The sequence below is a fragment of the Sapajus apella genome, unplaced genomic scaffold (genome assembly GCF_009761245.1).
Source record: "Sapajus apella isolate SASKATOON/1434 unplaced genomic scaffold, GSC_monkey_1.0 scaffold8, whole genome shotgun sequence".
In the NCBI taxonomy this organism is placed as follows: Eukaryota; Metazoa; Chordata; class Mammalia; order Primates; family Cebidae; genus Sapajus; species Sapajus apella.
Window position 1 is genome coordinate 16,564,193 of NW_022436948.1, and position 24,911 is coordinate 16,589,103.

Here is a 24,911-nt window from a genome sequence, read left to right on the forward strand (position 1 = left end):
ACACACACACACACACACACACACACACACATATATATGTATGTATTTGTGTTCTCCAAAACCTTGCTTCCTTTATTTAAGGACCCCTGGAGGTCCATGTTCTATTCAAGGTCTTATGGCTTATTCTGCTATCACTGAACAATGACCAACTCCTCATCTCCCAGGGACAGTCTGTCACCAAGTCCTTTCAACCCTTCTTTCAAAATAGACTCTGAATTCAGTCATCCCATTACATTATCTAATGCAGGCTCTCATCACTTTGCACCATTATAAAAAGCCTCTCCTATTCTCTCATCTCTCCACATTCCAGACTGTTCTACCACATTTTGACCATTTTCATCATATTATTCCCTTTCCTAAGGACTTTTGACTCTTTATTGCTTTTGATCAAGTCCAAACCCTTTTGCTGAACTTTGAAAACTGACTTGGCAACATGGGTCTATTGCTGTCTAAACAGGTGCCCTATGTAAGCGTCCAAAACAATGGCTGGCTCAAGTAGGGCTCGGTAGACTGCATGTTACTCTTCCACAGTTCAGACCTATGCTGCAATCGACTAGTTTTAGTCTTTTCTGAAGAGACCATGTTCTTCCTGACTCTTAAGTTTTGCTCCTGCTTTCTGTTTAGAGTGAAAAGAGAAAACTGGTTACAAGGTATGTAACCCCCTTTTTTGCGTCTGGTACCCAGGAATGACACGTTTCGTGTACTGCCCCTCTATACTCTACCTGCCCTCAAGCCCACTTTGACTATCACCTCTTCCAAGAAGCTATCACTAATGGCTCTGGGTGACACACACTTTTCTCCAAACATCTTTGCTTTATAAAGCCCATGGGCGGTCATACTGTTCTCTTCCACACATCCCACCCACCTTTGGCAGAGTGCTGGAAACGCTGAAACCAAATAAATTCAGTTAATTGATGACAGGAGAAAAAGGATATGAACAGTCTACTAACTGCATAACTATCCTAAATAACTGCAGGTCAGTTATGCTATAAAATCTACCTTGACATCAAGTAGAATGTGAGATGTAGGTGAGACACACAACTGCTTAGCGGTTTACATTTCCCTGATACTCCACAATCAATTATCATCATTTCAGGGATAAGTTGAATGCTTAATTTGTATCAAGCCCTCTGCTGAATACTTTACCTATAAGGTGTCATTGCCTTCTTATCACAACCCTGTGAATTACTACTATATGCATCTGATAGGAAACGGAATTTCAGCAAGGTGGAATGATCATACAAATAGTGTTGGAGGCAGGTCTAGAAATCATGCCTCTCTGGCTCTAAAGCCTATGTCCTTAGCCTCTACACTAAATCATCTCAGGAATATATAGTCCTGAAATGACTGGATGAAATGAGCACTAGACTAGGCTTATTAGAAATGAACATGGCAGGCCAGGCACTGTGGCCTGTAATCCCAGCAATTTGGGAGGCCGAAGCAGGCAGATCACCTGAGGTTAGTACTTCGAGACCGGCCTGGTCAACATAGTAAAACCCCATCTCTACTAAAAATAAAAAAATTAGCCAGGCATGGTGGCATATGACTGTAATCCTAGCTACTCAGGAGGTTGAGGCAGGAGAATCGCCTCGGGAAGGTGGAGGTTGCAGTGAGCCAATATAGCACAACTGCACTCCAGCCTGGGTGACAGAGAGAGACACTCTGCTTCAAAAAAGAAAAAGAAAGAAAGAAAGAAAGAAATGAACATGTCAACATTCACAAGCAAAGATGTCTCCTTTTCTCATGGACTCTGCTTCTTCATCAATAATAAATTCAACAACATAAAATTACTCCCAAAAAGACAACCTTAGTGCCTTCCTTTACTATGAAAGTCTAGGATATTTTCTTTTGTTTCCCCCAAATGTGTGGTCTGCAGGCCACATGCACTGGAATTCAAAAGGCATGCACAGCTTGCTTGACGGCAAGTGTTTTCCTGTGTGACACTCCACATGTTCCTTACTCAAGAATTCAAAGGGAGTGTCCCAAATATATGCAAAGCAGCTTTTTGTTCACTCACAGACACATGTATGTGCAAAAATACAGAGTCCTGGGCCCTGGCTATTCTTTGAAATCTTGCATTTGTGATATGCATAAAACACAGGAGGGACGTTTCTTTCTCTTCTTACAACAGTAATGGGTCTCCTGAATCAGAATATATAGGAGTGGGTCCTTAGAACACATGTTTTTGATGAGTGCTCTCAGGTGATTATTTTAATCAGGAAAGACTGACAAACATTGAACCTCAGCTCCTGCCTAACGTTCTCTAGGTAGGTGCCCTTTCTAGAGATATGGGGACACACTGACCCTAAGATTAATTACTTTTGGGAGATTTTTTTTCATAAGCATCTTTTGGTAGGGCTTGGGGGTAGGAATTTTTAAAAATAAATTATAATCCCTTTTTAAGGCTACCTATTAAAAACCATGAATTTTGAAAGTGGGCATTGTAGAGTCATTCAAAAGAGAAGAGAAAGAGACTGGAACAAACCAATCTAAATTGATAGATGAAAAACATCTGTGAGCTCCTAGTCAGGGACCAAGAAAGTTCAAAGAATGGTGAGAAATTAATTGGAAGTTGTACATCTTGTACTTCAAGAAAGAGGCTATTCATGCAAACCAAAGATGGAGATTCACCTCTCCATGGCTCTTTTCTGTACGTAAATTAAATTCTGTTAACTGTTGACAGGGGAACAGCACATTTATTTGGATCAAAATTATAATGTGATAATATTGCTTGAGATAAATAAGCTTTCTGTACAGAAATTTCCTTTGTAAGGCTGTTGATTGTAACAGAGCTTGTTCTGCTCATATGCAGAAAGGAAATTATACATTTTCTTTCCCTCTGGATTTTGGGTTTGCACGTGTGTGTCTTGAGAACTAGCCACTCAAGATGCCATGAAAAACATTATCTCTTGAAATCTTACATTTAAGAAATGCATAAAAATGGAAGGGGCCTTCATTTTTCCTTTTAGAGAAACAGCATTGTAAAATGAAGAAAGTCCAGACATCAAGCCCAGGGCCCTGATTTCAGAACATAACTCTGTTACTTAAAAATGGTGTGGTCTCTGGGTGGCAATCTCTGTCTCTGTGCATAATGAATACTAATGCCTACGTTGCATGGTTGTTTTAAGGATCAGAGATAATACAGGTCGATACTTAATATGATAGAGAATTACAGTTAATGGCAGTTGCCATTTCTATGTTGGGGTGGATTGATTTGCCTGTTGGGAAGATTTCTTCTCACCACTGTCTTGCAGAGTGACCCTGAGTGAGGACATAGTGCAACAGCAGGTCATGGGAAGAGGTTTGGAAAAATAGATTATGAAGAGTCGAGCCTTCGCCTCTTCCTACTATGGAATACATCCTCCATTGGAGCCTACACAGTCTAGGAAACTCCAGGATAAATGTGTCACCTGGCATAGTAACCCCAAGCCTGCAATGGTTGTGTGATATCAGATTTCACAGAGCTCCTTACTTTGCATTATTCTGGAATTATCCTGTCCCTTTTCAATTTTTACTTTTTTAAAAAATAGAGATGATGTCTCCCTATGTTGCCCATGTTGGTCTCAAAACTCCTGGGCTCAAGGGATCCTCCTGCCTTTGCCTCCCAAAGTGCTAGAATTACAGGCATGAGCCACCGCGCCCAGCCAATCATTACTTTTTAAAGCAGTATCCCTACATGGGCATTGTAGGGACAGAGAGAGTCCTCAAAAGACCCAAGGTTTAAATGGTAATGTTGTTTAAGCATGTGATTTTAACAGATGATATTAAACTAAGAGCAATGGCAGACTCCAGTGGAAGAGAGCCAAGCCTTCCTTTCCTCCACACTGTGACCTCCGGCCACACAAAGTTCCTTGTTCAAAAGTGGTGCAATTCAATATGTGTGTTAAGAGGTCATTGAAGGGAGCCATGACGAAGGGCTCTAAGTATGGCAGCTTCACCTTAGACCTTACTATTTCAAGAGGCTCCTCCTCACCTGTCCCATTCATCATTCCTGCTGAAGTCTGTTGATTTAGCCAGAAGGGTGGGAGCACCAGTGAGAAACAAGCATTTCAAACTTAGGCTTCAGCAAATATTGCTGGAACTGAAACAGTGATATTTTCATATTACCTAACCAACTGTCAGCTCCTAATAAATGTTTCCTCATGCAGTTTTAACAATAACACACTTTGCTATTGTTAGACATTGTTATAGCTCAATGAATTTTATTCTAAAAGAAAGCTGGAATGGAGAGGGAGGAGAAAAAAAATGAGTTAAAATGGCTCAGGGATTCAAGGTGGAGGAAAGCATCATTAGAGGCATTTCTGGAAGCCACCATCTAACAACGCATGATGAAATATCACATTTCTCATCATCAGCTCATGCAAACATGCAACTTTAAATTTTCCACAGAGATGTGGCATTAGAAAAGATGCTGGAAAGGTGGGGCATGAGGGAGACAACTCTTCTTCCAGAGCAGACTATACCTGAGGCGTCATTGAGGCTAAAGGCGATGCGTACAGGCTTGTCGGCAGGTACCCTGGCTGTGCTGATCATGTGGGCACCTGAGCCTCCGCCTTCTCCTGGGTCTTCCAGCTGTGAAAGCAAGAGAGAGCCATTGTCACTTTACCCAGTGTTATCCCCCTGAATACTCAGAGGCCCTTGGAAATTAGAGGTAAAGTTATTAAGGTTAGTAAGCATTACCTGCTTATTCTAAAGATACTCCGAGTTTTGAACTTTCTTTTTTTGTGTCAGAAGTATTCCCCTACCTCATTTAAATATTTTTTTCTTGGCTCAAGAAAAAATTGCTTTTGCAATATACATCTAGAATTAATGAAATATGGGAAATATCTCTACCTGCCTTACTTGCTCAGTATCCTTTCATGCTGACCAGTTTAATCCTGGCCCTTTAAGGTCATATAAAGTATTTTATTTTCAACTCAAAAGAATAAAAAGAGATATAGTCTTAATAAGGTATCAGATGGCTTGTGATTAGACTAGCATTTCATGCTCAAAAGCCTAAATTAAATCTGAATTATTAATCTGAGAGTGGTAAATAATGAGTTTCATGGCATCATTCAAAGAATACCAAAAATTAAGGCCGGGCGCGGTAGCTCAAGCCTGTAATCCCAGCACTTTAGGAGGCAGAGGCGGGTGGATCACGAGGTCAGGAGATCGAGACCATCCTGGTCAACATGGTGAAACCCCGTCTCTACTAAAAATACAAAAAAAAAATTAGCTGGGCATGGTGGCGCGTGCCTGTAATCCCAGTTACTGAGGAGGCTGAGGCAGGAGAATTGCCTGAACCCAGGAGGCGGAGGTTGCGGTGAGCCGAGATCGCGCCATTGCACTCCAGCCTGGGTAACAAGAGTGAAACTCCGTCTCAAAAAAAAAAAAAAAAAAGAATACCAAAAATTGCTGGGTGTGGTGGCTCATGCCGGTAATCCCAACACTCTGGGAGGCTCAGGGGGGCGGATCAACTGAAGTCAGGAGTTCGAGACCAGCATGGCCAACGTGAGGAAACCCTATCACTACTAAAAATATAAAAATTAGTGGGGCATGGTGACAGGCACCTGTAATCCCAGCTACTTGGGAGGCTGAGCCAAGAGAATTTCTTGAACCCGGGAGGCAGAGGTTGCAGTGAACCGAGATCATGCCACTGCACTTCAGCCTGGATGACATAAAAAAATAAGTAAGTAAATAAAGAATACCAAAAATCACTTTAAAATATCTCAGTTATATTATGAATATCATGTGCTTAAATATCTGATTAACTACCTGTAAATCTATCAAACATTTCTAAGGTTGCACATCTTAACAATCTATGATAAAAGCAAAAGACAAAACTCAAAAACATCCTATAGATATTCTACTCCATCTATTAAATCATCATTTAATTAATTAATTAATGGAAAAAAATCCTGCAGATAAAATGAAATGAGCAAAAACACATGAATATTTCTGTGTTATAATCAGAGAATTTAGCCCAAATATATTTTAACCAAGATATTTGATAATTTGATGTCTACAGGGAACTAGGAATAGATATAAATACATAATATCTTTGTTATTTACAAACATATATTTAACTTTTCTAATTTTAATCCCTCCTCCCCTAAACTCTCTACTTTCCTTCTCATGTAGACAGTAAACCAAAAAACCTGAATGATATTTTAAGAGAAATGTCTCTAAAAATGGCAAAGTATAAATAATCTCTTTAGCCATCCTTAAAGAGACTCTGGGAAATGCTTTAGCAGGACATTTTCTCACAGCATGGTTTCTGACTTTTTCCCATAAGTTTTCTCTATCTAAAAATAGTGTCCAGAACACTGAATTTTGTTTTTAAAAGTATTTATAGAGCCAAAGCCAATGCATATATCTACATGTATATTTAGACATACATACATATGGAATCATCTTACCCAGCATATGAAAAAAGATCAGGCTTATATTAAACCCTACTACAGCTCTGGAGAAAAACCAGCAACTGTTTATCACTCAGTTAGAATCATAATTTGGCCCATTTATTTAGCACAACACGTAGCAATGCACCAAAACTGTCCATATCATATAATTCTAAGTTAGAAAGAAATAGTAACATGAAACATTTAATTTTAAAAAAGAATAATATAAAATATCTGTTATTTGATTCAGGATTTGTTTTATCTTGACCACTCTTTTGTCCAGTCTTATCTGCTTAGAATCAAGGATTTTCTTAGTATCTGTTGCTAGGGAATGGCACAGATTGTCTCAAATTCAACAGAACAAACCATTAAAATTTCCTAAAAGTTTTAGCTAAAAAGAAAAGTTTTACTGTTATGTACTGTACAATCACCAAGCCACTTTAGCATAACATCTAAGGATGGAAAGCTGCACTCCTCTTTTGCTAAATCTCCCAACACTTGCCCACACCAAGAAAGCAAGCACAAGAGGTAGAAATTTGCCTCACGGATCTTGTAAATAAATAGTCCTCTGGTATGGTTTCCAGCTACAGGAAATGGAATTAATAAACAGAGCTAATTAGAGTCCCTCCCCTCCACTCAATGGAGAACATCTGTCTGCCTGTGAAAGGATGGTGGCGAGACTGAGTGGACTTTGAGTTCCACACAACATTGATCACAAGAGCCCCTAGACCAACTTGCCTTTTCATCACACCGTCTGGGGAAACGAACCACAGGTTCCTTCTCTCGGCTACAAGCTGCAACAGAGCTTTGGTTAAGTTGCTGGTGATCCGAGCATTTAGTTCAGTTTTCACACCTGTTGGCTTACCTCACTTAGTTGAGTGTCTGCACTTGTGTAACCCAGAGCCAGCCACTGCCTTGGCCAGTCGTTGCCTTTGTAGAGTAGAGACTCAGTGAGAGACCAGGCTGCACCTGCTGCATAGCAGCCACTGACAATCTGAGGAGCGGAGACAGCTGTCAGGGCAGCACGCTGCTACCTGCTCTGCCCCAGACCCCAGCGTCCCACGGGACCTCCCTTTCCTTCCCTTCCGCTTCCCTTCACAACCCCTCTCTCCTTTCCTTGCCTCTCTAACAGCCAGGATGTTGTCATGTTTCTAGAAAAAGCAAGAGCAAAAGAAAACCCTCCTCCTGTCAGAGGCATTGATAAACAGCAAACTGTGTAGAGTCCAAATGTTTTAATTCATTAGTCCTGGCAAACCTAAAATACAAACAGACTTGCTTCACAAGACAGGAATGTCTTCAGCGTGACCCAATCGGTGTCTGTGTCTATTCCAGCAAACTGGCAAAGATAGCATGACTCTAGTCAGCAAAAATGTTGGTCGCTCCAATCAGCTCAGCCAGACCCAGCCAACTTGGACAGGCCACAGGCCAACTCTCAGATGATAGTGCGATGATCCTGGTTAAGAATGTGAGGTTTGAGGTTGAGCCCGTGTTGGGCTTGATGACTTGATTCATTCTTCAAATGCAACCAACCACAAAAGGAATCAATGGTAAATAGAAATGGAGCATTAGAATTAGTCAACCTTCTTAAAACCTGTAAACTTGGATGTCATTGGTACCTAAAAATAATTGGATTGTGATTTTTAGGTCAAATAAGTAAAATAAATATTAGGAGAAGACAAAGATAAGCCACGGACTAGAAGAAAGTCTTTGCAAAACACACATCAGATGAAGAACTGGCATCCAAAATATACAATGAACTCTTAAAACTCAACAGCAGAAAAACAAAGAACCCAATCAAAAAAATGGGCTGGGCAAAAGATCTGAACAGATATCTCACTACAGAAAATATACAGATGGCAAGTAAGCATATGAAAAGATGATCAACATATGTCATTAGGGAATTGCAAACTAAGACAACAATGAAATACCACTATACACCTATTAGAATAACCAAAATTAAAAATACTGACAACATCAAATGTTGGTGAGGCTGTGGAGCAACAGGAACTTTCAGTCTGTGCTGGTGGGAATGAAAACATAATAGTACTTTAGGATATGGTTGGGCAGTTTCTTACAAAAGCAAACATACCTTTACCATATGACCCAGAAATCACACTCCTTGTTATTTCCACAAAAGCCCACACACAGATGTTTATACCAGGTTTATTCATAATTGCCAAAACTTAGAAGCAACCAAATTGTCCTTCAACAGGTAAATAAATTGCGGTATATCCTGACAATGGAATATCATTCAGGGATAAGAAGAAAAACTATCAAGCCACAAAAAGATATGGAAGTATCTTAAGTGCATATTATTAAATGAAAGAAGCTAATCGTAAAGGCTACCTGCTGTACAATTCCAACAACATGACATTCTGGAAAAGGTAAAACTATAGATATACTGTAAAAAGATCAGTGGTTGCCAGGGATTCAGGAAGAGAAAAAGAAAGGATGAATAGGTGAAGCTCAAAGGATTTTAGGGCAGTGAAACTATTCTGTATGAGACTACAGTGGTAGATACATGTCGTTACACAATTGTCAAAACCCATAGAATGTACAACAGAGTGAACCCTAATGTAAACTTTGAACTAATAATGAATAATAATGTATCAATATTGGTTCATTAACTGTAACAAAGATGTCAATTAGGAGTTGATGGGATGAGGAAATATATGGGAATTCTATACATTTCACTCCATTTTTTTTCTGTAAATCTAAAACTGCTCAAAAAATATTAAATATATAAGTAAAAGGACTCAGCATAGATTTTCTTAATCTAATGAACAGAAGGCTAATTTGTCATGATATACACACAATAAAGCTGTACAGATTCAGACAATTAAAACATTCACATATAAGCTTACTCTTTTCAGGAATTAATATTACTGTTTTAATATTATTTTATGGTTATAACATAACTTACTAATGCATTATAACTTATCAAAGTGAATTTCTTATTCACGATCTCAATTTAACCTTCCAGAAGATCCTATACAATAGTTATGGTCAGTGTTGCCATCTTGATTTGACAGATAAGTTTAGACAATTCAAATAACAGGCTTTAGAATGAATGACCATAATAGAATTAAGAACCCAGATAGGATCCAGGTTTTCTAATTATTAGTTCATGCTACTTCCAGTACCCCAGGATGCACCCTGTATCAAAGATTTAATTGAAAGTTAGTTAAGAATTCGTCTGACCCTCAGCTTTTGTTGGGAGGAGACAAAAGTGTCACTTTCTTCAGTGGTCCAGCATCCAGGTTGCTCTGACGATAGCCATCTTTATCATGACACCCAAGTTCAAGCCCAAGAAAATCAAAGTCTGCATCTTATGCGTGCCAGTGGGAAAGCAGATACCACATTTGTGCTGTCTCTCAAACTGGCCCCCTGGGTCTGCCCTCAGTAAAGCTGGTAGTGACATTGACATTGCCAAGGCAATTGGTGACTGGAAGTGGCTGAATTATAGTGAAATTGACAGCTCAGAATGGACAGAACTAGGATGAAGTAGCACCTTCCTTTTCTGCACTGACCATCAGGCTCTCAAGGAACCAGACAGAGATAGAACAAGACCGTTACATATTAAACACAATGAAAAAATTGCCTTCTATGATACTGTCAGCAGCTCCTGAGCAACATAGCATAGATCTTTATCCACATAACTCTCTGGAATCATTGAAGTAAACCGGGAGACTGACCACTGTGTGGGCTGCAGCGTTGATAGCTACATCCTCATGACATCAAAAATGACATCAAGAGAGGTGTGGTGGATGCCCAGTAGGTAAAGGGCTGCAAAGGAAAATATTTCATTAAAAGATAATTTGACAACAATGAGAAAGGAACAAACAGAATATGTCTAAATTGTCTAAATGTTCTCTTTCTGAATCTGATAACATAAATTCAAGGTTTTCACAGTCACAAGTAATATTTACCAGCTCTTCTGTTCACATACGATGTATTTCTTGGGTCTTTATCCAAACACTTTCAAGAGAGTAACAAATCTGAAATCCAAGTGAAATCCCTTCTCACAACTGAAACCCAAAATAACTACAAGGTATTTTAAGAATTTAATAGAATTATATAAATTCAATCCAGGAAGGATGTGTTTGTGCATCAAGATATACACAGATTAACAGTATGTATCTTGGTGGTGGCAATAATATATAATTTTTACTTTATTCTTTTCAGCAACAAATATGTTTTACTGTTATTTGGAAAGCTATTTTCAATAATATTCAAGGAGCTTTTCCTCTTAATTTAAAAACTCTATTTCCCATGACACAGCCTCAGGAGGTCCTGACAACATGTGCCCAAGGTGGCTGGTCAGGACACAGCTGGTTTTACAGATTTTAGGGAGACATGAAACATCAATCAATACGTATAACTAGTACATTGGTTCAGTTGGAAAGGTGGGACAGCTCTAGGTGAAGGTGGGGCAACTTAAAGTGAGGAGGGGGCTTCCAGGTCTTAGGTAGATAAGAGACAAACAGTTGCATTCTTTTGAGATTCTGCCTCTCCAAATGAGGCAATCAGATATACATTTATCTCCATGAGCAGAGGGGTGACTTTGAATAGAATGGAAGGCAGGTTTGGCCTAAGCAGTTTCCAGCTTGACTTTTCCCTTTAGCTTAGTGATTTTGGGGCCCTAAGATTTATTTTCCTTTCACAAAGCATAGGTTCAACAAAGTATGGACAGCCATGTAGAAATACGATTGGACGAAAAGGGTGTGATCTAACGCTAATAGACTAAGTGGGGAAACCCAGCAAGGTATATCTGTCTAAATTCTTCCTGGCCTCTCTGAGCATGCATTTCTTCCTTCAAGGTGTGAGGCAAGGCTCTCTTTGGAATGGGGGTTTTATGACCTACAGTCAAACAAAGTAGGTCAGATAGTTTTGTTATGGCCAGTTTTTACACAGAAAGGAGAAGAGAAAGTTAGGGTAATATTTTTAGGTGTTATGGCTAGCTTTGTGGGAAAAGGCTCCTGGTTTCTACTTGCCTTGGGGAAGAGAGATTCTAGTTTCCAATGGCTAGCCTCATGGGAGAATGCGACAGACGCAGAAGGACAGGAGAAAGGCAGAGAAAAACTTTTGCATCTGAGGCCTTCATCCTGGGCATTGCTCTGAGTCTCCACAACATCAAGGCGCAGCATTAAAACTTCCCCAAACTGGGAACAAAAGATCAAGCTTCCAAGGAGGAAAAAAACAAGATCTCATAAAAACAATCAGTAACCAGAAATGTTTTCACATTTCTCAATAACAAGGCTGGAAACCAGCAGGAAATGAAACTAACCTTCACTATTCTAAAGGAAAAAAATGATTTCCAACCTAGAGTTCCATATGTGACCAAACTATCCATCAAGTTTTAGGATTAAAGGCCAGGCATGGTGGCTCATGCCGGTAATCCCAGCACTCTGGGAGGCCGAGGCAAGTGGATAACTTAAGGTCAGAAGTTCAAGACCAGCCTGGCCAACATGATGAAACCCATCTCTACTAAAAATACAAAAAAATTAGCCAGGCATGGTGGCAGGTGCCTGTAATCCCAGCTACTTAGGAGGCTGAGGCAGGAGAATCCCTTGAACCTGGGAGGCGTAGGTTGCAGTGAGCCAAGATCACGTCACTACACTCCAGCCTGGGCAACAAGAGTAAAACTCCATCTCAAAAAAAAAAAAAGTTTTAGGATTAAGGTCTTCAACAAAATTTTTGTATCATGCGCTTTTGTCAAAAAGCTACTGGAAAAAAGCTTCCTCTTTCCAGGAAAGAGGAAGCCTGGAACACAGGAAACAGAAAGGCCCAACACCACACAGGGTAAAATGGTCCTTCAGGATGATAATAAAAGGAAGTCACAAAGTGACCCTGTGTGCCACACCCCACAGAAACAGGTCTGAAAGCCATAGGAATGGCTCCATTAGGAGTGCCTTGCCCTTAGCAGGGGCTCAACAAATATTTCAGGGACTAAATTGAACCTAGGATGGAAGTGCCTAATAGGAAAGGTACCCATAAAAGTCAGGAAAACATGAAGAAAAGTTAAGACACATGGAGAAGTTAAGACACTTTGGGAGGCCGAGATGGGCAGATCACCTGAGGTCACGAGTTTGAGACTAGTCTAGCCAACATGGTGAAACCCCATCTCTACTAAAAATACAAAAGATTAGCCAAGTGTGGTGGCACAAACCTGTAATCCCAGCTACTCAGGAGAATGAGGCAGGAGAAGCGCTTGAACCTGGGAGGCGAAGGTTGCAGTGAGCTGAGATCACACCACTACACTCTAGCCTGGGCAACAGAGCAAGACTCCATCTCAAATAAAAGTTAAAAAGATCTGTTTTCCTTTGCCACTATCTCTAGTTTTGTCTACTGCCAGACTCAGGTCCAAGTTAACCTTTTAACTTTAGATCTGTTTTTGTGAAGAATGAATATCCCAACACCCACAAGTATGGCCAAGTGAATTGAAGCATCCCTGCCCCGCAAAAGGCAAGTAAGAAGAACATACATGTTCATAGTTTACCACAGGATGTTGTTTTGCTGGTGAGAGATGAAAGGACATATATACTTCAGGCCAGAGACAAATGGCTACAGAAAATAAAGGGGCTTTTAAAAGCAGTGTGAGGAAAAGGAAGGAGAGAAAAGGGACAGGGATGGAAGAGCAGAAAAACATTAATTGTCACAGGAAGAGGTCCAAAAAAAAAAAATAATCTAAGCTTTCCTGTGATGAAATCATCCTTCCTATAGTTCTATGAAATAGCCAGTAAAATCCACATTATTCCCCAATGCTTCTGGAGTTCTGTATTCTGGAGATGTAAAGAGGCAGTGAGGCTGAACTCAAAGTTGGTTACCAGGTGACCACATAGGCTACCCAAAGGGTGCAGTCAATTTGGGGTATGACTATTCTTGCACAGAGTCACAAAGATATCTCTCCAACCTTATTGCGGTCATGCTTACCTTGAATAAGGCTTTTTGTTGTTTAATAATACATACCCTTTTTTCAAACACAAAGCTCCAAAGACATGGGGAGTTGCAGCAATCATCAAAATGAGATGCTGCTGCCATGGAAACATTTTGCTGTTCATGGTGGCAGTATTTTTTTTTTTTTTTTTTGAGACGGAGTTTTGCTCTTGCTACCCAGGCTTGAGTGCAATGGTGCGGTCTTGGCTCACCGCAACCTCCGCCTCCCAGGTTCAAGCAATTCTCCTGCCTCAGCCTCTCCAGTAGCTGGGATTACAGGCATGTGCCACTACGCCCGAATAATTTTGTATTTTTAGTAGAGACAGGGTTTCTCCATGTTGGACAGGCTGGTCTTGAACTCCTCACTTCAGGTGATCTGCCCACCTCAGCCTCCCAAAGCGCTGGAATTACAGGCGTGAGCCACTGCGCCCAGCTGGCAGTATTTTCTTAATAAAGTCACCAAGTAAAACTTTTCCTTTTATCTATTTAAATATATCAATGTTTTCGGAGGTTGGGTCAAAAGTAAAATGACATAGAGGTGGGATGAGGGTGGGGAACGTTTAAGCAATTTGCCTTTTAGTGGAAAAAGTCATTAACACATAGACATAACAAAGAGGACTCTAGCTTCATGAATGGCATCAAACATTAATTGTCACAGGGACAGGTCCAAAAAAACAATCTAAGTTTTCAAATCCTTTCATCTTGTTTTGTCTCAACTCCTCTGGCCACAATGAGATTGTCACATAATGTCTCTGAGCCTTAATTTCCTCATCTGGAAGGAAGAGATTTAAAATTAATACTCTCTGGCTAGGCCTGGTGGCTCACGCCTGTAATTCCAGCCCTTTGGGAGGCTGGTGGATCACCTAAGGTCGGGAATTCAAGACCTGCTGATCAATGTGAAAGGAAAATAATTCTTAGGTTCCCTAAATCACTGAGCTAAAGGGAAAAGTCAAGCTGGGAACTGCTTAGGGTAAACCTGCCTCCCATTCTATTCAAAGTCACCCCTCTGCTCACTCAGATAGATGCATATCTGATTGCCTTCTTTGGAAAGGCCAATCGGAAACTCAAAGGAATACAAGCCTTGTCTCTCACTTATCTGTGATATGGAAGCCTCCTCCCTGCTTCCAGTTTTCCTGCCTTGGCTTCAAGTTGTCCCCCCTTTCCAGACTGAACCAATGTACTTCTTACATATATTGACTGATGTCTCATGTCTCCCTAAAATGTATAAAACTAAGCTGTGCCCCAACCACCTTGGACACATGTTATCAGGACTTGCTGAGGCTGTGTCACTGGCCCATCATCAACCTTGGCAAAATAAACTTTCTAAATTAACTGAGACCTGTCTCAAATTTGAGGGATTCACAAAAATATGGAGAAACTCTGTCTCTACTACAAATACAAAAATTAGCCAGGCATGGTGGCACATGCCTGTAGTCCCAGCTACTCAGGAGGCTGAGGCAGGAGAATCGCTTGAACCAGGAGGTGGAGGTTGCAGTGAGCTGAGATCACACCACTGCACTCCAGCCTGGGCAACAGAGCAAGACTATGTCTCAAAAGAAAAAAAATTAATTTAAAATTAAATTAATATCCTCTAAAGTTTCTTACAATTCTAAATTCCTCAATTTTAGGACATGGAACCAGCCCCTGAATAAAAGAATAATTATCCACAGAATTTCTTCTCTGGTTTTGATTCTGAAAGGTATAACTGGTTTGTAACAAACCAAAAATACATTTTACAGCAGTTGTCAAGGAAAGAACAGAATAAAGATAATCTCTGCTTCCTGTGGAAGGTAGTTACCAACACAACCCTCAATTTTACTGCCAAACCCATTTAGTCATCAGATATTTGGTAACGAAGTAAAATCCATTCAGTCCCTGATTACACTGTGAAACCTGAGGACATTCAGAAAAGTGACAAGAAAGAGATCGTGCTTTGTTCATAAAATATTTTTCAAATTAAGCCATCACATCCTAAAATAGTAGATTAGAATCACCCAGCAGGACTTCTTCCTGAAAGCATGCAAATGCACAATCCTTGTTTAGAAGTAAGTGTCAATTACTTGTGCAGATACAAAAATGACTAATTGCTGACGCCTAATAAGACACCTGTCAATTTTCCTTTTTTTAGCTTAGCTACTTTCAATTCATAGGAGTTGCCCAATATAAACAGCATTTTGCTGACAGTTTTGTGTGTGCTTCAGCAGTGATAGCATTTAAACTAAAATGGAGCATCAGATATTTCTGTCCACTTCTTAAAAATACATTTTAAGAATTACAGTATTAACCACGAATGAATGGCTGCCCAGCCTCACAAATGAGATACAGAAATAGCATTGTTAAGTCCATCAGAGAAGGAATAGCTTTCCATCACCACTCCAGCTAAATGGGAATGAAGATTTCCTAGAAGAGTCCATAAATAGAAAATGACATTTTCCTGGAACAGAAAAATTCTAATGAAGAACAGGAGATTATCTTCTTTTGGGATTTTAGGATCTTACAATTTATATTAATTATATTAAATTAAATTATGTTAAGTAGAAGAAATATATTGATAGTTAAGACAGATTTCACAGATGCTTTTGTGTTTGAAATTAGAGGATGCATTATTAAACCACAAAACACCTTACTCAGGCTGGCTATGACAATAATTAGAATCAAAGTGGGGTTACACAGGTTGCCGAATTAATCTAAACAATTCAAATTTGACACGTTGTTCTGCAGGGCCCTTTATGGCCTGAGTACCATGAAAATGGAAGTTATTTATATATCAGGAAATCATTCCTGAACATGAAAAAGTCTATTGCTTTAAAAAGCCTTTTGGACTAACTATAGCTGATTCACACCCTGAATGATAAAATTATTTATGTATTCAAATTTTTAAAGAACTCTTTGAAGAGCCTCATTAGCATGCTTTCAGAATTCTTTTTCCAAATTTAGATTCTGAAATTCACAATGAACAAGAATGACATTCCCTGTTTACCAAGAAACAGTAAATGAAGGTGAATCAGAATACAGACAGAATACTATTTTGTACTCCCTTTGGTTTTTTTAAAGGAAGACTTTAGGAAAATTTTATCTGCCATTGATCTCAGATATTTTTAATAATTTTCTTTAAGGACACTTTAGGAACAACAACAAAAAAAGTACTCATTTTAACAAGATCTTTCCATTTGTGGCTACATGGGCAGTAGGAAAGAATTGAGGCCCATGTGATTCTGTTACTAATGTTAGAGCTGGAAGATTTCTTTCAGATCATCTAAATCATCCTCTGATTTTATGCATGAGAAAACTCATCCATCATTTATATTTACATTTATATTTTTTAAACATTTGTACTTACAAGTCTTCTTCATGTGTTGATACCAAGATCCTGGATGTCATTTACTCGACTTTTCTAAATTCATGTGACTTAATAAGGTAAGAATCACATGGCCTGTTTAGTGACAGAGTTAGTATAGCTTAAGATTTATTCTAGCCTGTTATAGCACTGGAAATAGAAAGAAAGAAAACAAAACTCATGAACTACATGTTGCCACTTGTTTACTGCTGCACACAGGATACAGAAAAGCATTCAAAAATGCTGATTGAATGAAAGAATGTCACTGAAGAAACCACTACAGTATATATAAATAAACCATGCAGAAAGCCACAGAACAGATAGAATCCAAGGCTCACTTTATCACCAATTCATGGTGTTAGTCTGAGCTAGTTACAATCTCTCTGGTTCCCAGGCTACTCCTCTGTCATTTTTTAGATTTAATTAACGTTTACATAGATTGCATATGTGCCAGGCACTACATTAAGGGCTTTAAATACAATGATTAATTTTGTTCTCACAATGATCCTGTGAGCAGGGCCCGCTTCCTGGCAAGTGTCACACGGCCCATGCTCAGAGGGGTCCAACACTTGGTTTCCAGCTGGAAAGGTGAACAAGGGGCCAGCATTTTCATTTCATCAAAATTTGAACAAGAGGCTCTTGCAAGCTATGCAACCCATCCGACCTAGGAGGTAAGAACTATTATCACCCTAGTTTTACAGATGGGGAAATGGAGGTAAAGGGAGGTCAAGTAACCTGCCTAAGGTCAAAAAGCTAGTTTTTTTTTTTTTTTTTTTTTTTTTTTGAGACAAAGCCTCACTCTGTCACAAGGCTGGAGTGCAGTGGCGCCATCTCGGCTGACTGCAACCTCCGCCTCCCGGGTTAAAGCAATTCTCCTACCTCAGCCTCCTGAGTAGCTGGGACTACCAGCACATGCCACCATCCCAGCTAAGTTTTGTTTTGTTTTGTTTTGAGATGGAGTCTCACTCTGTCGCCAGGCTGGAGTGCAGTGGTGCAATCTCGGCTCACTGCAACCTCAGTCTCCCGGTTCAAGCAATTCTCCTGCCTCAGCCTCCCAACTAGCTGTGACTACTGGCACGTGCCACCAGGCCGAGATAATTTATGTAATTTTTTTGGGTGGAGACAGGGTTTCACCATTTTGGCTGGGCTGGTCTCAAACTCCTGACCTTGTGATCCATCTGCCTCGGCCTCCCAAAATGCTGGGATTACAGGGGTGAGCCACTGTGCCAGCAGAAAGCTAGTCATCTTTGAAGTCAAGTTTCACATCCAGGCCATGACTGTGACCACTCTGGCCCCCTGCACTCAGGGATAACGCTGGAGGCCTTCATTGCTAAGTTCCCTGATATTTCTGCAATTCCAAGGCCCTCTACTAAAAAGAATATTGATTTCACTCTTTCCTCCTTCCATCAATGATTTTTATAGATGCAGAATTGCAGTGAATAAAGAAAAACACAAACAAGCCAAATTTGAAAAAAGAACTGCTTAGCTAAATGAAAGGTGAGACGGTTTTAAATGGTCGTGGCAGGGGCTTAGCTATTTAAATGACAAGCTAAACAGGATACCTTTTGAGCTATTTCAGACTCTGATCCTCAAATTAGAGTTTTTAGGAGTGGGATCCAGAGCCCTACATAGGGAAGACCAAGTTAGCCCGGCATGGCGAGGCCACAGCAGAGGCGGGACACATCAAAGGTAGAACTCTGCACTGCCTTTTATAGACGTGAAAACAGCCCAATCCCCCTGCTGTCCAATGGGCAAACATAAATAAATGGTTTGCATCAGCTGAGGATCAAATGCTAATGAAAACAGTCAAGATTTCCTCAGGGCTCTGTGTCAAAGGTCAAGTCTCCTGTGGAGAAAAGCAGCAGACCTCCTCTGGCTCCTAAATTTTCTAGTCCAAGTCTTTCCACACTCACCTTCTATTGAAGGTAACCTTGGGTGATTCACTTTAACTAGAATATTTGAGCTCAAGGGGATGGAATGTAGACATTCCCATTAATCCAGGGCCTGGTCTACGCCATACAGTCTCTGAGAGTTTATTATTATTATTATTATTATTTGCTGTCAGTTAAGTTTCCATCTACTCTCTGGTTTTGATTTTTAAAAATCATAGCCGAGTGCAGTGGCTCATGCCTATAATCCCAGGATTTTGGGAAGCCAAGGCAGGTGGATCTTATGAGCCCAGGAGTTTGAGACCAGCCTAGGCAACATAGCAAGAACCTGTCTCTACAAAAAATACAAAGCTTAGCCAGCCAGGTGTGGTGGCTCACACCTGTACACCCAGCTACCTGAGAGGCAGAGGTAGGAGGATCAATTGAGCTTGGGAGGTTGAGGTTGCAATGGGCTGTGATTGCACCACTGCCCTCCAGCCTGGGTGGCAGAGCAAGACCATGTCTCAAAAAATAAATAAATAAATAAATATAAAAACAAAATAAAGCCTGGCATGGTGGCTCACACCTGTAAACCCAGCACTATGGGAGGTTGAGGTGCGCAGATCAATTTTGACCAAGAGTTTGAGACCAGCCTGGCCAACATGGCAAAACCCCATCTCTACTAAAAATACAAAATTTAGCCAGGCATGATGGTGCATGCCTGCAGTCCCAGCTACTTGGGAGGCTGAGACGAGAATCTCTTGAACCCAGGAGGCAGAGGTCGCAGCAAGCTGAGATCGTGCCACTGCACTCCAGCCTGGGTGACAGAGCACAACTCTGTCTCAAAACTAAATAAATAAATTAAATTAAATTAATTAGAATAAAACTCTTCTTTAACTCCCAAATATAGATCAATGAAAAGGCACCCCAGATATGGGCAGAAATGGTGCCTCTAAAAAGAACCACAGAAGCTGCTATTCTAAACCAAGCACACTCCTTCCTCATTGCCAAACACCCTTGCCCAGGGCAGACCAGAACCATGTGAGCAACACTGAACAGACCAGCAATGGATGCTTAAGCAGGCATTATATGAAAATGAATGGATTTAAAGAATCTCAGAGTTATCTGATAAAACAATATAAATTTTCTGATTGTGTCACAGGCGTTCAAACCAGAGCAACTCTATCTTGAATAGGGGGATGGGTAAAATGAGACTGAGACCTACTGGGCTGCATTCCCAATAGGTTGGGCATTCTTAGTCACGGGATGAGACAGGAGGTCAGCAGCACAAGATACAGGTAGTGAGAACTCTGCTGACAAAAGAGGATGTGGTAAGGAAGCCGGCCAAAACCCACCAAAACCATCATGGCAATGAAAAGACCACTGATTGTTCTCACTGCTCATTATATGCTAAGTATAATGCGTTAGCATACTGAAAGACACTCCCTCCTGTGCCAAGAGAGTTAACAAATGCCACGGCAATGTCAGAAAGTTACCCTCTAAAGTCTAAAAAGGGAAGGAACCCTCAGTTCTGAGAAATTCCTACCCCTTTCCCAGAAACTCATGAATAATCCACCCCTTCTTTAGCGTATAATCAAGAAATGACTGTAAGTATACTCAATCAAGCAGCCAATAACACTGCTTTGCCTATGGAGTAGCCGATCTTTTATTTCTTTACGTCTCTAGTAAACTTCTTTTCACTTTATTCTATGGACTTGCCCTGAATTCCTTCTTGCTCAAGGTCCAGGAACCCTCTCTTGGGGTCTGGATCTGGACCCTTTTCTGGTTACAACTGGATTAACAAAAACCAGTGGGATTCCATAGTTCTTTGACTGTTACGATTTTCTGATTGGCTAACAAGGGCATCTGTGCCTTTTAATGCTTAATCAGTTAGCCAGCCACCATCTCCTTAGAGGTCCTCCAACCTGCCTCTCTGCTCTGAACTACCAGGGACCAGGTGAGGACTCCCAGAGAGTCTTAACCCAAAATCCATTCTACATTTGTCTGTTATGGAACAACCTGTCCCTGCAATCTGGCCTGGCATTACTTTCAATGACATCATTGCTTTGTGTGCAACTAAAAGTCAGACACACCCACCCTAAAAAATCAAAGTAGAAGGCTGAGTGCAGTGGCTCACGCCTGTCATCCCAGCACTTTGGGATGCCAAGGTGGGTGGATCACGAGGTCACACATTAGAGACCAGACTGACCAACACGGTGAAACCCTCTCTCTACTAAAAATACAAAAATTAGCTGGGCATGATGGCAGGTGCCTGTAATCCCAGCTAATGGGGAGGCTGATGCAGGAGAATTGCTTGAACCCAGGTGGCGGAGGTTGCAGTGAGTGGAGATCGCACCACTGCACACCAGTCTGGGTGACAGAGCCAGACTCTGCTTCAAAAAAAAAAAATCAAAGTAGAAGATGCCCTCATGAAGGCCATGGTTGGCCCCAGGGAGCATGGAAGGATTTGGTCTCACCTTTACTACTGAACATTGAAACCATCTGAAACAACACAGCTCACTGTATTAGGATCATGTTACTATTCCAGGAAACTCTTGATCCAAGAGATGTTCTTGCAGGAAATCACTCCCACAGATTTATCTATCCAAACACTAGACGACTCTTTGGTCCTCATTAGAGTAAATATGCCCTTCTCAGGACAATAGACCCCTATCTAGGCTCATGCTATGATTGTTTACGCTTCAAGACTGGTTTCACAACTCTCACTATGCCCCCAATCCTGAACTACTATGTAACAGGCTTTGCCCAATTCCAATCAACATTGAAAGACCCTCCTCAAACCAGACGCCATAAACATGCCACCTGTGCCCTGCTGCCCTCAAGAAGCTACCGAGATTGCTTTGCTTTACCAACGTTTTTGAAATTTGGGGGGTCTTTTCAGGGAATCAGCAATCAGTACTTCTTTCACTTCTATTAACTCTAGCCCATTTTTCTCCTTTGATCACAGAAATGCAAAGCAATAAGCAACTAGATGCAAAGAAAGCCTTAGGCTCTGTGAAAGCTGCAGAGAACTGGTGCAAGGCTTTCTCCTCACTGAGTTGAGAGACGACCTAGGGAGCAGCACTGAAGAACGCAACTTGGAGAACTGGAGAGGAGGCAACATGACGTCTGGGTTTGGAAAGGGGACATAAGAACGAGAGAAGGCTGAGCACATCAGAGGGTTTAAGTCATCTTTGGGAAAGGTGAAGAATCAACTTGATTTACAACACAGTATTCTCCAAAGGCTCGGGAATGGGAAGCACTAGGTACTTCTGGAAGTGGAGGCAAAGTGAGAAACTGAAACAAGGATGGGTTGAAATCTGTTTAAGACACAGTCAGACTCTTCAATCCCTTTTTACTCCACACTCCTTTCCTTACCTCAGAGTCAGGCTTTATTCTCTGCAGAAGGGGGAAGAAAGGCTGCCTCCCTACACCAGCCTGGACTTAAGGGGGATTAAGTCAAAGCACGGAGACTTCCAGTCTTTCTCAGCATCCACAATGCTAACAGTCAAGCTCTTACCCTCCAGGCAAGAGACTGAAGATTCTTCTCAGGAGACTTGGACAAGAAGATAGATCTAAATATGTTGATGTGGTGCGGTGGGAAGGGGGACAGTGGGGGGGTAGGGAATGGAGCTCCTCACGAATCCGAACAGTGGGGGCACTTTACACTCCACAAGCCCCCCTAACATACCAGAACTACCAGCCAGCCTCTTAGCTCCCCACTCTTAAATAAGAGTAGACAACTAAGGATGATGAGACATCCAAGGAATGTTTAATAGAATAGTATTTTTAAAAGAATCATTCAGAGAACAAAAAGAAGTTCTTCGAAATTAAGAACACGAAAGTAAAAATGAAAAATTCAATCAAAGGGGTGGGACATTAAAGTTTAGGAGCTACTAGCAAATTGAACAAAAAGGTAGAGAGATGGCTGAGCGTGGTGGCTCACACCTGTAATCCCCAGCACTTTGGGAAGATGAGGAGGGCAGATCATTTGAAGTTAGGAGTTTGAGAGCAGTCTGGCCGAGATGGTGAAATCCCTCTTGTACTAAAAATACAAGAATTAGCTGGACCTGGTGGCATGCACCTGTAATCCCAGCTACTTGGGAGACTGAGGCAAGAGGATGTTTGAATCAGGGAGGTGGAGGTTGCAGTGAGCCAAGATCATGCCACTGCACTATAGCCTGGGCAACAGAGAGAAACCCTGTCTCAAAAAAAAAAAAAAAAAAAAAAAAGTACAGAGATAAAAAATGGAGCGACAGGATTGTAACTGAAGTAGCTGCAGCCAAATTTATTGGTTTTTACCCCAGGAGTTTAACCGGGGCTGCCTGGGTGAAAACCAGGGATTTTAACCATTAGGCCACCACAGAAGCAAGCAGCTGCTGCTGGAGCTTAGGCATTCTGTCTTTTAACCCTGAAGAATGGGGAAAGAGGCCTTGGCGTTGCGGCGAGTGTTACGGCTTAAATAGAACTTGTGGACCCAAGGAGTGTGCGATAGTGCTATTTATTAGGCAGAGCGAAAGGACAGCTTCCACGCCGCTGCGGAAGGGGACCCAGAGAGGGTGCCACCCTACGCTGGGGCGGCTAGAGCTTCTACCCCTGAGTTATTCCCTTTTCATTTATGTTTTTATTTAATGTGAAGGGTTATTTTTAAACTTTTTCTGGATTAATTGATTTTTGAATTCTTTACCAGATTGGCTGTTTTACAACCCTGAGTCACAGATCCTCCACCTTTAAGAGCCAGAGGCAGGAAAATTAGAGACAAAGCCCCTACCTAGCCTGCCAGAGGCGAGAAAGTGGAAACAAAGGACCCTGGTGGGCCAGAGGCAAGAAAACTGGAGAAGTTCTGTGCTTGAAACAAAGCCCCCAGCCGACCCCAGGAAGTTTAACGCAGTCTCTTAAGATGATAAGAACATTAGGGCATTAGCCCCTCCAAGCAACTGAATACAGAAATTCCAGAAAGTGAAAAAGTAGATGTACCTTAAAGTTAATGACTTTAGTCAAAATTGTAATTGATGTGCTTGATGGAGGGATATAGTAGCAAAGAAATATATATGTTCTGATAGTGGATGTGTTTTTTTATTTATGGAAAATAGATGAATTCTGTGTTTAAAGTAAAATGGCTGGTTCTCTAAGATGTAATGGAAGATAGTAAAAGAAAAACTTGAATGGTTAAAAGCTATGCAAGGCTTGAAGACAAGTAAAAATATGCTCAAGTTTACTAATAGTCAAAGAAATACAAGTAAGTACACAGTATCATATCACTGTATACAACACTGTACTCATAACCTTCTAAGAATAGATAGCATCTCTTGTTGGCAGGTTCGCAGGAGAAACGTAGTACACATTGCTAGATTAACGTCTTCTTGGAGAGCAATCTGACAACAACAGAAGACAAATTGACATAACTTTTGACCTAGAAATCCCACTCCTGGGAGTCTACACTATAAAAAAAAATAAAAGCAGCAGAACATAAGGTATATGTTAAAGATAATTTATTAGACCATTTTATAGTTTTGACTAGGGCCAGCTCAAGATATAACTGTTTGTATAAATTACAGCATATCCCTAAATGCAGGGTGATTATCACTTATAGACATTCATCATGACTATACCAACTCTGTGATGGGGGAATAGGGTGCTATTTACATTAAATGTGCAGTTCATAAATGAAGAAATGGATTTCAGTAGAGTAAAATACTTATAGAACTGCTGGTCAAAATCTATTCTTGTACAAGTATCTATGTCAACAACCGTTAACAAAGAGAACAACTGAATGCTGAGATGGAGGTTTTGCCAGAAGTCTCACACTGAATGAAATACTGAACATCTTCTGGCTAAGCATTTTTTAAAGCTCTCTCTGATTTCAAGGAGTTGGTCTATTTTTCTATTACTAATTAAATTACTAAAAGCAACAGTGATCGTGGCACTAATTAAATGGGCATAAAATAAGCATTACACACACATGCACTATCTGGTTGTACATAAGGAATTTCTTCTTCCTTGGAGCTCACAGCACTTAATACATACCCACCCTTCCCTCTGTCCATACTTGCAGTCCACACTGGTGGAAAAGGTGTTAGGGAAGAGGAAAAAACAAGCATCTTCACTCAAGCCCCGATGCTCTTCATCATTTGGAAATGAGATGATGAATGTGGTTTCTCTGATAGGATCCAGGAAGGTTAAGAATGTCAACCAAGTAGGAAGATACAAAGGAATATAATTCTGCAAAGAGGAAAGGGAAACGCATAGACTCTTTGAAGCTACTTTTCTAGAATCAGAAAATTATTTGGGCCCAGCTTACACTGAATTCAGATTCAAGTTGACCTTCAAGACTGTAACCAAAGCATTCATGCATTTCTCATTTTGACTACTTTTCACACAGTTGGAGTT

At 40.8% G+C, this 24,911-nt stretch overlaps 1 protein-coding gene across 3 annotated transcripts in view; it reads right to left on the reverse strand.

The window, feature by feature from the left end:
* The window catches only part of LOC116550906 (MAP3K7 C-terminal-like protein), a 56,638-nt gene extending 31,947 nt beyond the window's left edge, over nt 1–24,691 (reverse strand). Inside the window, exons 1-3 of one of the 3 annotated variants that reach the window (XM_032277083.1) lie at nt 24,549–24,691; nt 7,246–7,374; nt 4,464–4,572 (exon numbers count right to left, since the gene is read on the reverse strand). In XM_032277083.1, coding sequence (XP_032132974.1) covers nt 4,464–4,533 — 70 coding nt within the window. In that variant the 5' untranslated portion in view covers nt 4,534–4,572; nt 7,246–7,374; nt 24,549–24,691. Of the gene's footprint in view, nt 1–4,463; nt 4,573–7,118; nt 7,221–7,245; nt 7,375–16,656; nt 17,225–24,548 lie in introns of those variants that run through there. The other 2 variants (XM_032277082.1, XM_032277081.1) reach the window with 2 other exon arrangements.
* Nucleotides 24,692–24,911: the final 220 nt, after the last annotated feature.